This window comes from Corapipo altera, unplaced genomic scaffold, assembly GCF_003945725.1.
Source record: "Corapipo altera isolate COAL_440 unplaced genomic scaffold, ASM394572v1 23b, whole genome shotgun sequence".
Classification (NCBI taxonomy): domain Eukaryota; kingdom Metazoa; phylum Chordata; class Aves; order Passeriformes; family Pipridae; genus Corapipo; species Corapipo altera.
The window spans coordinates 5,864,811-5,877,345 of NW_020884885.1; the positions used below are offsets into that span (position 1 = coordinate 5,864,811).

Here is a 12,535-nt window from a genome sequence, read left to right on the forward strand (position 1 = left end):
CCGCAGTAGTTCCAAGAGCTTCAGTCCACTGCCCAGCTTCAATGTTCAAAGTGTATTGCCTTTTCCATAGCAGTGCCATTGTTGGTTTGTAGATCATTTAAAGTTACCATAGCTGTCTTAGGCAACATTAAGCAAAACTGTTTCTAATTACTGACAGCAATATTAGCCATAACACCATGCTCCGGAAATATATGGTTTTTTAAAGGTAAATGCCATCCTACTCCCACCATGGTCCACCCACCATGGAATCATGAGGAATTACAGGCTACGAAGACATGAAATAACAGATGAGAGATAGTGTAAGTTTCTAACACACATAGCAAAAGCCTTTGTTGAAACAGCAGAAAATACAGTCAAGTCTTAAAAAATATACTGGTGAAATTAAGGTGCCACAGATGGATGGTTCTCATCTTACGTCATTAAAATCAAAGATAGGACTTAACTGTGGCAAATGTCCAGCTTTAGTGCAGCAAACAAAATACAATCTTTATACAATAATTTCCAAGGGATAGTGGAGATCTTAGAAACATCAAGCTACAGTTTGGACAAACCCAGACAAAGCTAAGGGGAGTAGTCATTGCTTTATGTAGTTGAGGTCTTATCCATCTTCAACACCATGAATGGGACGGGATACTGAGAAGTCTATGTCATTGCTAATGAGCATTACAAGCTTGGTTTCAGAGACAAAGTGTTATAGGGGCTTTTTATCATTGGTAGGCTGATGGACCTAAATACAAGCAGGGCTCACAGATCCAGGATGCAAATTTTTATCTGATTGCAGGCAAAAGTTTGGAATAAATCTTAAACTAGTGCAATATTCTAGTTCAGGTTAAAGCAAATTAGCTGATGCTGTTTTTATTCCACCCAGAGAGCTCAGGATCCCAGCCCTCAGCTTTGCCAGCCTTCATCTCGGTCTCAGCCCAGAGAAACCTTGGTTTTGGGGGTACCCATTTACTTCCACAATGCTAGCAGACATTTTTACTCACTCCTGCTGCCATGTCTCACTCTCACTGGCAAGAGCCATTCTCTAAATGGGAAAATAACATTTATTTATGCCAGCATAAATCTGCTCAGGGACTTAGGGAACAGCGGTATTTTTTTCTGTTCAGATAATTTCTGCAAAATTAAAATTTTGTTTAGAACATTTCTATTTCCAGGCCTGTGGCTTAAAAGAAGAAAAAAATAAAGTGCATCTTTCACACTGGAGACAATGAAAATGACAACTGAGAATGGGAGATGACCTACTGAACAAGAAAAGTGTAGTGATGCCTTTTTCCTTCCTTCCTTCCTTCCTTCCTTTCTTCCTTCCTTCCATGCATTCATCCATCATATATCCTCCCTCCCTTTCTCTGATTTTGGGTAGGAAAAAAAAATTACTTGCCCCCCATGAATCCTTACAGAAAAGTAGTTCTGTAGGCCTGCAGCTCAGATTGTTGCAAGAGTATCTGAGATCAAATCACAGAAAGGAAACTGGAACTTGTTAGGAGGGGCTTTAAACCCATCAATCCCATCACTTAATGTAAACTCTAAGGAGACTACCACAGCTACCTTCTCAGCATGGCTCAGAAATACAGATAGCACCCTACCCTGTCTTTTCAGCTGCCTCTGGGCCCCAGTGCCCAGCCACAGAACAGCTGAGGACAATACAGTAAGGAGTCCATGAACTGTTCTATTAGAACTCAAACAGGTTCCCAAGAGCCACAGTAAATGAGGACAGCAAAGGCAGCTGAAACTGCCTTTTTGTTTCCTCCTTCCTCCAATGAAAAAACAAAAATTGGTATGAACCCTTTTAGATTACTTTCTTGACAAGAGTCTGCTAAGGTCAGAAGGGAGAAAGAACTTCTTGTAATTCTAGAGTGTACCTTGAGAAAAGTTAATTACTGCAGTATGCATGATGCCTCTCTCCAATCAAGTAAATAAACGTACGCGTAGACTGAGTATAAGTGCTAACTGGTGAAACAAGAGATTGCATATATTCATGCTTTGACATTATTAAATTGGAGAGAGTATTAGGATGGGGGTTCAAAATCAGTTACTACAGGTCAAATAATACAAATTATTTCTGTGAATTGGCCAAAGGCCTTGCTCAGGTAAAGATAAGGTCTGAAGACAAGCAGTGAAGTTTTCAAGTCATAGTCACCTGAAGGAAGAGTGAAGAAACAAAACACTAATGGAAATTGAAATACCATGTGAAAAATAAAACTTTATAGGGAAAGGCTATAAAAGATGATCAAGGAGAGTTAATTCTCTGCTGCAAAGAAACACACTCTATCACATGCAGATTTTAAAAATCAGGCAGGTACAACAGAGCTTCATAAAAAATAACAGCAAAGCATATCAGGGAAGAGGTCACACACAGAGTTTCCTAAAAAGATGGCATCTAATCTGAAACAGTATTTCCTCTTTCTCTTTCCATTCTATACAACCATACCATTAATCTAATATATGCAAAGGGAAAGGGAAGATTCATGTCAGCACTGTAAAATGCAGCAAAGGGAACCACAGTTTCCAGTTACTCCAATGACTGGATTAGAAACAGCATAGGTAGGTGCAGGAATCTTTAAGCAGTGTCACTAAAATCTATACAAACAGGTATCATATAATATAGACTCCACTTTTGATTCGAAATTACCTTAATGCATCTCTGTTAATCTCATGAAGAAGACTATTAAAATACAAACACTTTTAGGAAGATCTTCTATTATCACCAAATGATAGAAAAACCTCTTAAAATGAGTCCTACACAAAAGCACTTTTTGATTTCCTGCCTACCTTCACTATAGCAAGCAACAGGACCAGTTTCTGCAGTCCAATGAATGGAGAAGAGAAAGTAAAGACAAAAATGAAGATAATTCTTAGTTAATGTAATGGTTCATTAAGAAATACCAAAACAAAAATCTGGGGACAAAAGTAATAATTTACAAAATGGAAAAGGGAAACAAAATTAATAGAGGAGGAAGTTTTATTTTAAGCTTCAAAGAGAGTATTATAAACAATGGAGAGTTTAGAAAAGTATATGTACAAGTACTCAACAATGTCTTTTTAAAAGAAGATTATTTGTACTAAAAAAGACCTTGTGGAATTGGTTCGATAAAGTAGTATTTACAGAGGAATATACAGTAGGGACATTGGAAGCAGAACTTTTATTTCGAAGGAATATTACACAAACTGAACAGAGACCCTACAGTTTAAAAATCTTCATTACAGTTGTGCGTCTTATATTTTGATGAAATGAATTTATTTTTTTTTCTCTAGAGGCCGTTTACCACCGCAAGTTTAGAAACCAACAAAATGAACAAAACAAGCCCATCCTGCTAAAGAGCTCAATGAGGACACAAATTTTGTCATTTAATTTAGCTGGAGCAGGATTCAGGTCTACTGGACATCTTACATGACTATTTTTGGCCCTATGAGTTAATTTGGGAAGAAACAGGAGAAGGAGAAGGGAGAAGGGTACAAAATCTTCTGCTACTGACACATGGAAACTTCTTACTGATGTGAGTTTGAGCTCTAGGTGTGCAAGAAACACGATGCAGGGGCAGCTTCACCTAGCCACGATGAATTTTTGTAGACATAGCTTTATTCCCTCTGAAAGCCAACTTAAGCCACATAAACAAAGCTAATTTTTTTCTGTCTATACCCTGGGTGTCTATACTAATACTTTTTGGTATGGTTTGCCCTCAGTTTGCCTCTCCTCTGTAATAGGGGTGTCAGACATCTGGCACCCCTGTTACAGAGGAGAAGCTAATCTGAGAGCCAAGTCCAATACTCTTCTAGGACACAACACTATCCTGCATCTCTACTACACTGCATCACACATGACACTAACAGTGCTGTGCTATCCTTTGTGAGCAGATTTGGCAGCCAACAAAACCCTCCAGTGCTTGTATGAAGCAGAACGTCTTTTTTTTTTTCACTGAGAAAATGCCTCACAACTTAGAATTTGGGGTGTGAACATCCCTCACTGTTGCCTCACAGGACAATTTAGAATTGCAGCTGTGGGAACTCACATTCTTCTCCAGCTGAGTAACCCCTGTTGCTTGCTGCTGACATATGGGTGCACCGGTACACTTTTCAAAGTCCACTACCACTTAAGGAAGGGCTAAAGTAAACAAGTTTTCTACACTGGCATAATCCTTGACAGAAAGATCCATGCCAAGAGCACTTAACATTGAGATACTTCCTTTACAGACAAATCACAATGAGCTGTGGAATTACCAAAGCAAAAAATAATACCAAAATTAACAGAGTTGCTTTCATTTTTGAAACCCCTCTTTCAGCAGAAGTATTTCTCAGAGTTGCTCAAGAGCAAACCTCTTTTAACATGCAGAAGAGACACATCAATCCTGTTGGGAGAAGACAGTCCTTTGAAACAGACATAAAATCTGGTAACAAAAAAATTCAGTGACTGAGCCTGGTCTTTGCTACTCCAACAGTTTTTGTTTAGATTTGTGCCTAACACAGTACAGCAAAGTAAGTTTTAAGCATCTAACAGGATAATATTATTAAGGAGAAAGTAAACCAGAACAATCTTCACTTACCACATCCAATTTTCAAAAAACAAAGATACACAGCACATGTATGAATGGCTTCTTTAAAGCAAGAGAGCAGAGTTGACCTTTATTTTCATTATTTAAAAAAAGTTTTTTCCTCAAAGTAAATATTCAGTCTTTATTTTACAGTAAGTGCTTTTTAAAATTTCATGTCTTCACAAAATTGCATTTAAAATTTGAAGTAAAATGTATTTCAAACAAAAATACTGTGCAACTTTAGCACTTCTTTTCTTTCTTAAATATCGAAATAAATAAAATAGTTGTCTTTTTCAGTTTGTTTGTTTTTCAGTCAGTTCTACTGTAGATCAATTCCAGTTTGACCTGGGTTTATACACACACTTAAAAGAAAGTGAAATCAAGACTTCAAAAAAACTTCTTTGTATTGCACCAGCTTAGGGCATCCCCAGGACTTCTCTCAACAGTTGGCAGCCAACTTCCCACAGTCCAGGCTCCTGTGCCAGATGGAACACAGGTACAGAAGAGTCAGGGCAAGGAAAGAAGTATCAAAGCATCCTGGCTTCTCTTGGTCTTCTGAAATGTCTTGCTTGAAGGATGCTGGAGTCCATGAGGGCAGGGCTGACTGCAGAGGGAAAGGCAATACAAAGTAAAACTAAACAAACTCAAACAGACAACAAAAGCAAGTTTTCAGAGAAAAAACAGAAGCAGCACAAACCAAAATTCCAACACTGATTACCTTCTAGTTCTTTGAAAATGTAACTCAACAGACTCAGTTTCAACTGATCATGGAAGCCATAAATTAATACAAACAAACAAATCAGATATGAAAGAGCATATCCAAGAGAAAGGCACTGAACCAGTCAATCTTTCTTATTGTGAACAACATTAAATGACCTTCATCATTCAGCTTAGATAACTGTCTTTTCATTGAGGGTAAGACCTTTGCTTATGAAATCCTGCTCTGATTACCTTGCTATATTATGAATTATTTGTAGGGAGCCACAAGTGTATGCAACATGGCACAAAAGACATTTTCAGAAGTCTGAACAATACTCATGGGGTGGCAGCAATGTGATAACTCCTGGAAAGAGTGAAAGATTGCATTTTGCATTGCATTTATTCCATGAATTGACTAAGTTACATGCTGCTAAGCTACTGAACAGGATTAGATAGCAAATAAAATAATCTCTTTATTTCCACAAAATGCAAGTGCCTCCCCCCATGTCTTCCCCACATCTTTCATATCAGTTCTGGACTATACAAAGGTCCAAAATCTTAGAAGCTGCCAGTGACCAAAAGAATAAGTCAAAGATATGAACTGGCAGCATCCGCTTAAGAGGGCTATGTTGAAATCCCAACAGCTGGGGGTTTTTTTCTAGATATTATTACAACTTGTCTTCTCTGAAATTGGAAACTTAGCACTCATGGAAATACAAACAGGGACATGAAAATAGTTCTGACCCAATTTCAGTATTCTATGGTATTTACATAGGTTGGGGGTTTTTTCAACACTTGTAGATATCTGGCAAGGAGAACAAAGATTGGTGGGTTTATTGTAATGGCTCAGTCAGCAAAAATTCAGGCTGGATACATTCCTGCACTGTGAAGATTTGTCAAAACAACCCCATGCCAGCATGAACACATGTATGTGCCTCATACTTTACATATACTCATAGCTACAAATTTCATGTAAATAAGAAAAAAACCCCAAAAAACAGAGAATATGAAATGGGTGTTTATTGGAAACATCTACATATGTTGCAGCACAAAAGACACTGGGCAGATTTTGGAGCTTTTATAGTAAGATGACTCCCAGTGGGGTCAATTCAATGTTTGCTTGAGGAATTGATTCAGTAAAACTGAATGCCATGAATGCCTCTGCCATGGGGGAGAGGAAAATTGCACAAGGAGCCAGGCTTTGAAAGGTCCATAGTTTTATGGTATTTGAACTATAATTTCAGGGCCCATCTCAAAATATCATTGTAAGAATTAACCAAAAGAAGGCAAAGTGGGCAGGAGAGAACGTCACAGCCCAGATTCAGTGACTCTTTGGGTGCATTTCTCATTTGCTCCATGCATCAGTAGGCAGCAAACTGAGTCTCTGTCTTCAATCAAGAGCCTAAGCTGAGGTCTGTAAAATGGCAAACTAGAACTCAAAATGAATAACTAGTGTAAAATCTCAAAGGCAAAACAATGTGGGGAAGGGATTCTAGTAACACATTCTGCTGAAACAAATGGCCATCTTGGAGCTTGTCTACACCATACTAGCAAGAGTATTAACAGAAAGGTTTCATTCAATAAAAGCAATAGCTAAGAAAGCCCAGTGGTAATGCTTCTGAAGTCAATGGCAAAGTTCTCTCTGACCCTTGTTTCAGCAGCCTATGCTCATTATTTATGACCTTACCACATACATATGTTATTATTCCCGGCACCATTACATATTAAAGAAATAAATACCCAGCCCACAAAACTGTGGGGTGCCTGGGCAAAGGGAAGAGACGCAAACTGAAGCAAATCAGATTTCAGTTCCATTGCTGTTCTGCCACATTCCTCACTTTTACTTTTTAACTTCAATGCCAGAAACCTGTATCTTCTTAAAAATTTCCTAATACATATTATTATACTTAAAATTTTATACTATTTTTGTGAAAGAGCTGAGGTCTGTCCCTGCCAAAATTTCAACTAATAAAGTGCTACAAAAGGGAGTAGGCTGAGGATCAGTGCACAATCTACATAGCCTTTCTTCTCCCCTTTCAGCTGCTCAAGCAGCACATCACTTCCTTTTTTCTCCTGTTCCCATCTGTGAATCAGAGTTAGCAGAGGACAACTCAGAAAACTATGTGTGTTTTCTGAGATCCTTTAGTATAGAGCAGTAGAAAGGTACTTGAGGAGATGGCTTATATGATTAAACACAGAAAAGTCTGAATTTAGGGCCTGAAATAAAACACCCTTTATTCACCTTTCCAATTGAAGCTGTCTTATTTTGGTATATGTTTTGCGTGGGAGCAGGTGTTTCAGGACATTCTTTAGAAAGTCTTGTGCTAACCTTCCTGTAATAAGAAGGACATCTTTGGAGGAGAACTGAAATAGCCAGGGTTGTGGTTAATTGAAGGGCTGCAACTTTGAAGATTTTATGAAGAACAGCTGGTCTCATTGAACTGCTGAAATCACTGGGGAATACACAGCATCACATTCCTTTCTGATTTCAAAGATCTTTTAGGTACAATCCAGAATTCACATTGAAAATTCTTTTTATGCCTTGCTAGATTGTTTTGACACCTATGTGTCCTTTAAGATACAATTGACACTGTGCAGTTCCCTAATCAGTGAACTGGCTATGGTAGTGTCAGGGTCCTCTTTCACAGGTTTTTTTGTTTGTTTTTTAATTTTTTTTAAATTGCACTTACAAAATGTCCTTCTGTATATCTTCTGCCTCATTAACATTGTCATCTTTGCCTCGTCCATCTCAGAGGGTCTTGTGTAGTAGCCCCTTTGCTTTGCTTTCATCTTCAGCTTAGGAGCTACCAACCTCCTTTCCCTGTTCCCAGACTTCACTCCAGCACTACATGTCCTGAGAATATTTCAATTCCATACCAACACCTCATTCAATATTCACTGTTAACACTACTTTACAACCCAGCTTAAACAAGTACTCTTTTAGCTTCCAACTCTACATCTTCATTTCCTCTCTATGATCAATGCCTTCCTATGGTCAGTACCACGCTGCTCAGCCTGCTGGACTAAACTCCTGTTGGCTATCTCAGTCTAATAAGACATCTTGAGGAATCCAAGAACTACTTTCTCTCAATAACAATTAATTAATTTTATCTTCCTTCCTCTCTCAGGACTATATTGAACCAGTGACCATCCATATCCACATTAATGACATAAATAATGGCGATGGATATTTTTTTATGCTATCTGCAATAAATGTCAGATGGAAATTTTTATGCACTCTGTGAGCTGTTGTGGCTTCTTTCTGAGGGTACTGTGCTACTCAGTTGTCATGAAGATGTGTGGTTTGGTTCCAAAAGGATTAAGACTGTGTGCATTGTTACAGTAACTGCATTTATGAAAATAAATCAAGACTTAATGAATTATGGGCATCTGATTATTGTTTGTATTCCAAAAGAGCCTAGAATGTGTTAGGCATAGTTCACAAAAGACAATGGTAAGGATTCCATTTGGAAAATATTCTGTTTAGGGTATGCCTATTTTGCAGTGGATACAGTGATTGGAGTTCTTCAGAAAGATGTACTTGGGTAGGTTTCAGCTACCTAGTTCAGGTGCTGCAAGGACTATAGTCAGCATATCAGCGTAGAGCTCAGCATGGGCTGCCACAGCATGGAAGAAGCTGGGTAAATATAGGGCTTAGTAAGTGCTGAGCTGTGTAGTGCCATCCTGCACCACAGGCCAGGTGCAGCTGGCTGGTTCCAGGTGTGTCAGGCCTACACCCCTCAGGCAGTGAAAGGCAGACCAATGAAAACTGAGTTCTTTTTCAAGTCAAGATAATAATTCAAGTCTTCATTACTTCTGTAAGCTTTTCCCTGTCAAAGCTTACTCTGACTGTATTTTGAGGAACACTGGGTAACATTTAAACTTTTCTTAACCTTCTAATTTGTATGACACGACTTCTGCATGGATAGAAGAAGTAGATGCAAGACAGATGCAAGAAATCCTGTTGTTTGTTTACTGTGGATTTAGAGCATTTCTAGGTGCTTGCTCCTTTTCTATTTTCCCTGCTGTTCACATGAGCATGTCAAAAAGTAGCAAGCAAAAGAAAAAAAAATTTAAAGGGAGAGAATATGATACTAATGCCACAAATGTAAGTGCAGGGATTGAAGGGCAGGAGTATCAGAAAAAATAAATTTGAACTTCAGTTTTTAAAATCTGTAACATTTCAGATTTTTCTGTTGAAAATCCAGGGCACAGAGATTTCACAACTGAGTGAAAGACATTTCAGTTCAGACATACCTTTCAAATCCTGCTGCATGTTTCCTCCTCTCTGGGAAAGTCGCTGGAAAGGGAGTCACTCTCTTCTCCATTGCCCTTGGAACTTTATTTAGTATTGCTTTGGTTTTTTTCAAAAGAAGCTATTAAAAAGCAAATAAAGTCTCTCACGAGACACTACAGAGAGAAAAAACAGGGCGACACAGGAAAAAATGCTGTCAATTGAAATTTAAAAATGGGAAGAAAAGTATAGGTGAGGTATTTTTCCATATGATTTCTTCCATGATTCTGCTCCTCCATCTGTTTTGTCTGTGACGCCTATGACTTGCCACTTGTATTCCATCCCTATGCTTGGAAATTGCTGTCCATGAAGTGAAAAGTGAAGAAAAAAAAAAAAAAAGAAGTAGAACGGCGTGAGGAAGACATGAAGGGGTGCAGGGAGGAAGAGATCTATTGAGTGTAAAGGTGTCCAAAGGAGATGGAAATGTGTTCCCCAAGGCCATAGTCTTCAATGGTGCTGTTGTATTTTCTGGCTGTTAGCATAGCAGGTGTACAAGAAGAGCCAAACTCCATGTGCTACAGTAAGTGCAAAATCTCAAAACGCAGAAGCCATCATATCAAGGGTTTCCTTGTCCCCTGATAGAGTCCGCCCACAGTGGTTCTCTAGAAACAGTTCTATTATCAAGTAGACATCCATTGCTTTTTTGTTTCTTTTTCTATTTTTTTTTAAAAAGTAGTTTTCTAATAATATATAGAATATATAAATAATAATAATAATTAAAAAAACCTATTTGGGTTTGCTTTCTGTTATCCAACCCATCTGTATTTTTTGTGGTTTGCCGATATATATATTAAAAGACAAGAAAATCAACTCTGCTCACTATTAAAAAAAATATTAAATCCACTTTTTATGTTTCCAAAGAGAAAGAGAAGGAGGGGAGGTGGGATAAAATCAAATTAAAATGAAAAAAAAATAAAAACAAAACCCTCAAGAAAACAGGAAAATCAAAACCTTCTGTCTCTTCAAAGTAGTTGTCAAGAGCTTTAAAAGCTTGTGCTTTCAGTGTACACCCCACAGGAAAAACAACAAAAATAACAAAAATAACAACAACAACAATAACAAAAAAACCCAAGGACCTAAAATTAAAAAAAGAAAAAGGTAATAATAATCTTAGTAGTAAAAAGGACAGCAAATAGTTCAGAGTTTCTGTGTCTTTTTAGTTATTTTAGCAGCCACCCTTTTTGTCTGCAGAGGGAGAGCTGCCACCACAGCCACCTCCTCGGCTCGAGAGAGGCTCTTCTGCATCGTCCTCGTCAAAGCCATGAAAGGTCGAGGTGTCGCTTTCTGACGTGGAACCGAACAAGTCCTCCGTAGTGCGTGCTGGCGCTGCTTCATCCCTCCTGCCTTCTCTTCCCAAATGAGCTGACATGTATGATGAATATATCAGCACATGGGTTAAGCAACAGGCATTATCATCATAATTTTTTTAATTATCATTTAATTATCATTAAAAAAATCAGACTATCGAGCTCATAGGTGTGTGCTTGTATGTGCCCGCACACCTCAACAACATAGCTTAGGAAGAACTGCAGTAAGAGAAATAACAAAGGATCAGTTTCTTCTTCAAAGAAAAGACATCTACAAACACTACAGGTGCCCATAGCTACAGCAGCGAAAGGGTTAATCATGTTTTCCTCTCTTCAAAAGACAGTAAAATATTTCCTCATGATTACTGAGATCAATTTTTAAATATTTTTAGACCATATAAGTAATTAAACACTGTTAGCTCTAAGCACGATGACTTCAGACTGGCATCAACTGTCACAAATTTACTGCTATAGAAACGTAAACCTCATCAGTCTCAGGACTACTTTTTGTCCCCATGCTTCACCTGAGCCTAAAGAACCTCTTCGGTAGACAAAATGAAATACATTTTGAAGACTAAGTGAAATTAGCTTTAACCAATACTGTTATGCAAATTCCATGGCATGTCCTTCAAAAATAAAAAAACCTCCAAAACTAATATATACAGTTCAACAACTAAAACAACTGAGATGAGGAATGACCCATCTTGGGGAACACTGAAAAGTTCAAATGTGTGTGAGTCAATCCAACTTTCAGTATGGAGCAGGAAATTCTCCACACCGGACATCAATAATTGCAACAACAACAACAACAAGACTCTTAAAAAGAGAAGTCAAATACTGAAATCTGCAAAACTGAGATTTATATTCGCTCTCAATCAAACTTGTGATGTGATTAATAATACAGCCTTCAAATTCCCTCTTCAAGAAAGACTGGCCCAGCAAAATTCAAGTGTGAGATTTTAGGGAACAGCTATTTTCTTATTCAGAAACAGTGAATGGTATTAAGCAACCATTTGGTCCCTGTTCCAGCTACAAGGAATCAGCCATATAAGAAGTACACTGCATTGTTTGAGACACAAAGAATTAAATACTGTTCACAAAAAAAAAAGACAATGGATATAGCAAAATAACTGGTAGGTGAATCACCTTGTAGATATGTGATTTCACTGACTTTGTGAACAGAAAAAACAATATAATTTCCATAAGCTCTCTTTCAGAAATTTTCTCCATTATCAAGAAAGATGGGAGCCACCAAAAAGGTTTCATTGTTTTAGTTTAGAGATTAGTGTGTGGTTGTACCTTAATCACTTTCATCACACATCAGTCACAGCATTGCAGACCCCTATGAATGACTCAAGTGGATCAGAATTTGTACAAGGATAATGTTTAAGGGAACTGACTTTGCACAATTTAGGTTATGTGCTGATCTACCTGTTCTATCACACTAAGAAATCAAGGCAATTAATGTATTTGTGTTACATTCTGATATAATCACTATAGCAATGTTTAAATAGCAATAAAATATAGATCTATCTCACTGTGCCATATCAGGACAATGCTGAAATTAGTTATATTGTAATATAACAATCAAGGAGAAGAGCAATGATCTTCCAAGATGGCACCACAGCCCTTGTGAACTTCCTCTTTCTATTATTACAAAGCAATCACATACACACTAAAAGGTCCATGTCCCTGACAGCACAGCA

At 37.8% G+C, this 12,535-nt stretch overlaps 1 protein-coding gene across 9 annotated transcripts in view; it reads right to left on the reverse strand.

Moving 5' to 3' along the window:
* The window catches only part of DPF3 (double PHD fingers 3), a 168,341-nt gene that overhangs the window by 26,296 nt on the left and 129,510 nt on the right, over positions 1–12,535 (reverse strand). For 3 of the 9 annotated variants that reach the window (XR_003527468.1, XR_003527467.1, XR_003527466.1), the window contains 2 exons: positions 9,486–10,884; positions 3,125–5,133 (listed from right to left, as the gene is read on the reverse strand). The exons of 5 other annotated variants lie outside the window; for them this stretch is intronic. Coding sequence is in view for 1 of the 4 variants with exons in the window: in XM_027641934.1 (XP_027497735.1) it covers positions 5,057–5,133 (77 nt within the window). In the remaining 3 variants the exon portion in view is untranslated. Of the gene's footprint in view, positions 1–3,124; positions 5,134–9,485; positions 10,885–12,535 lie in introns of those variants that run through there. One more of the 9 variants, XM_027641934.1, reaches the window with a different exon arrangement.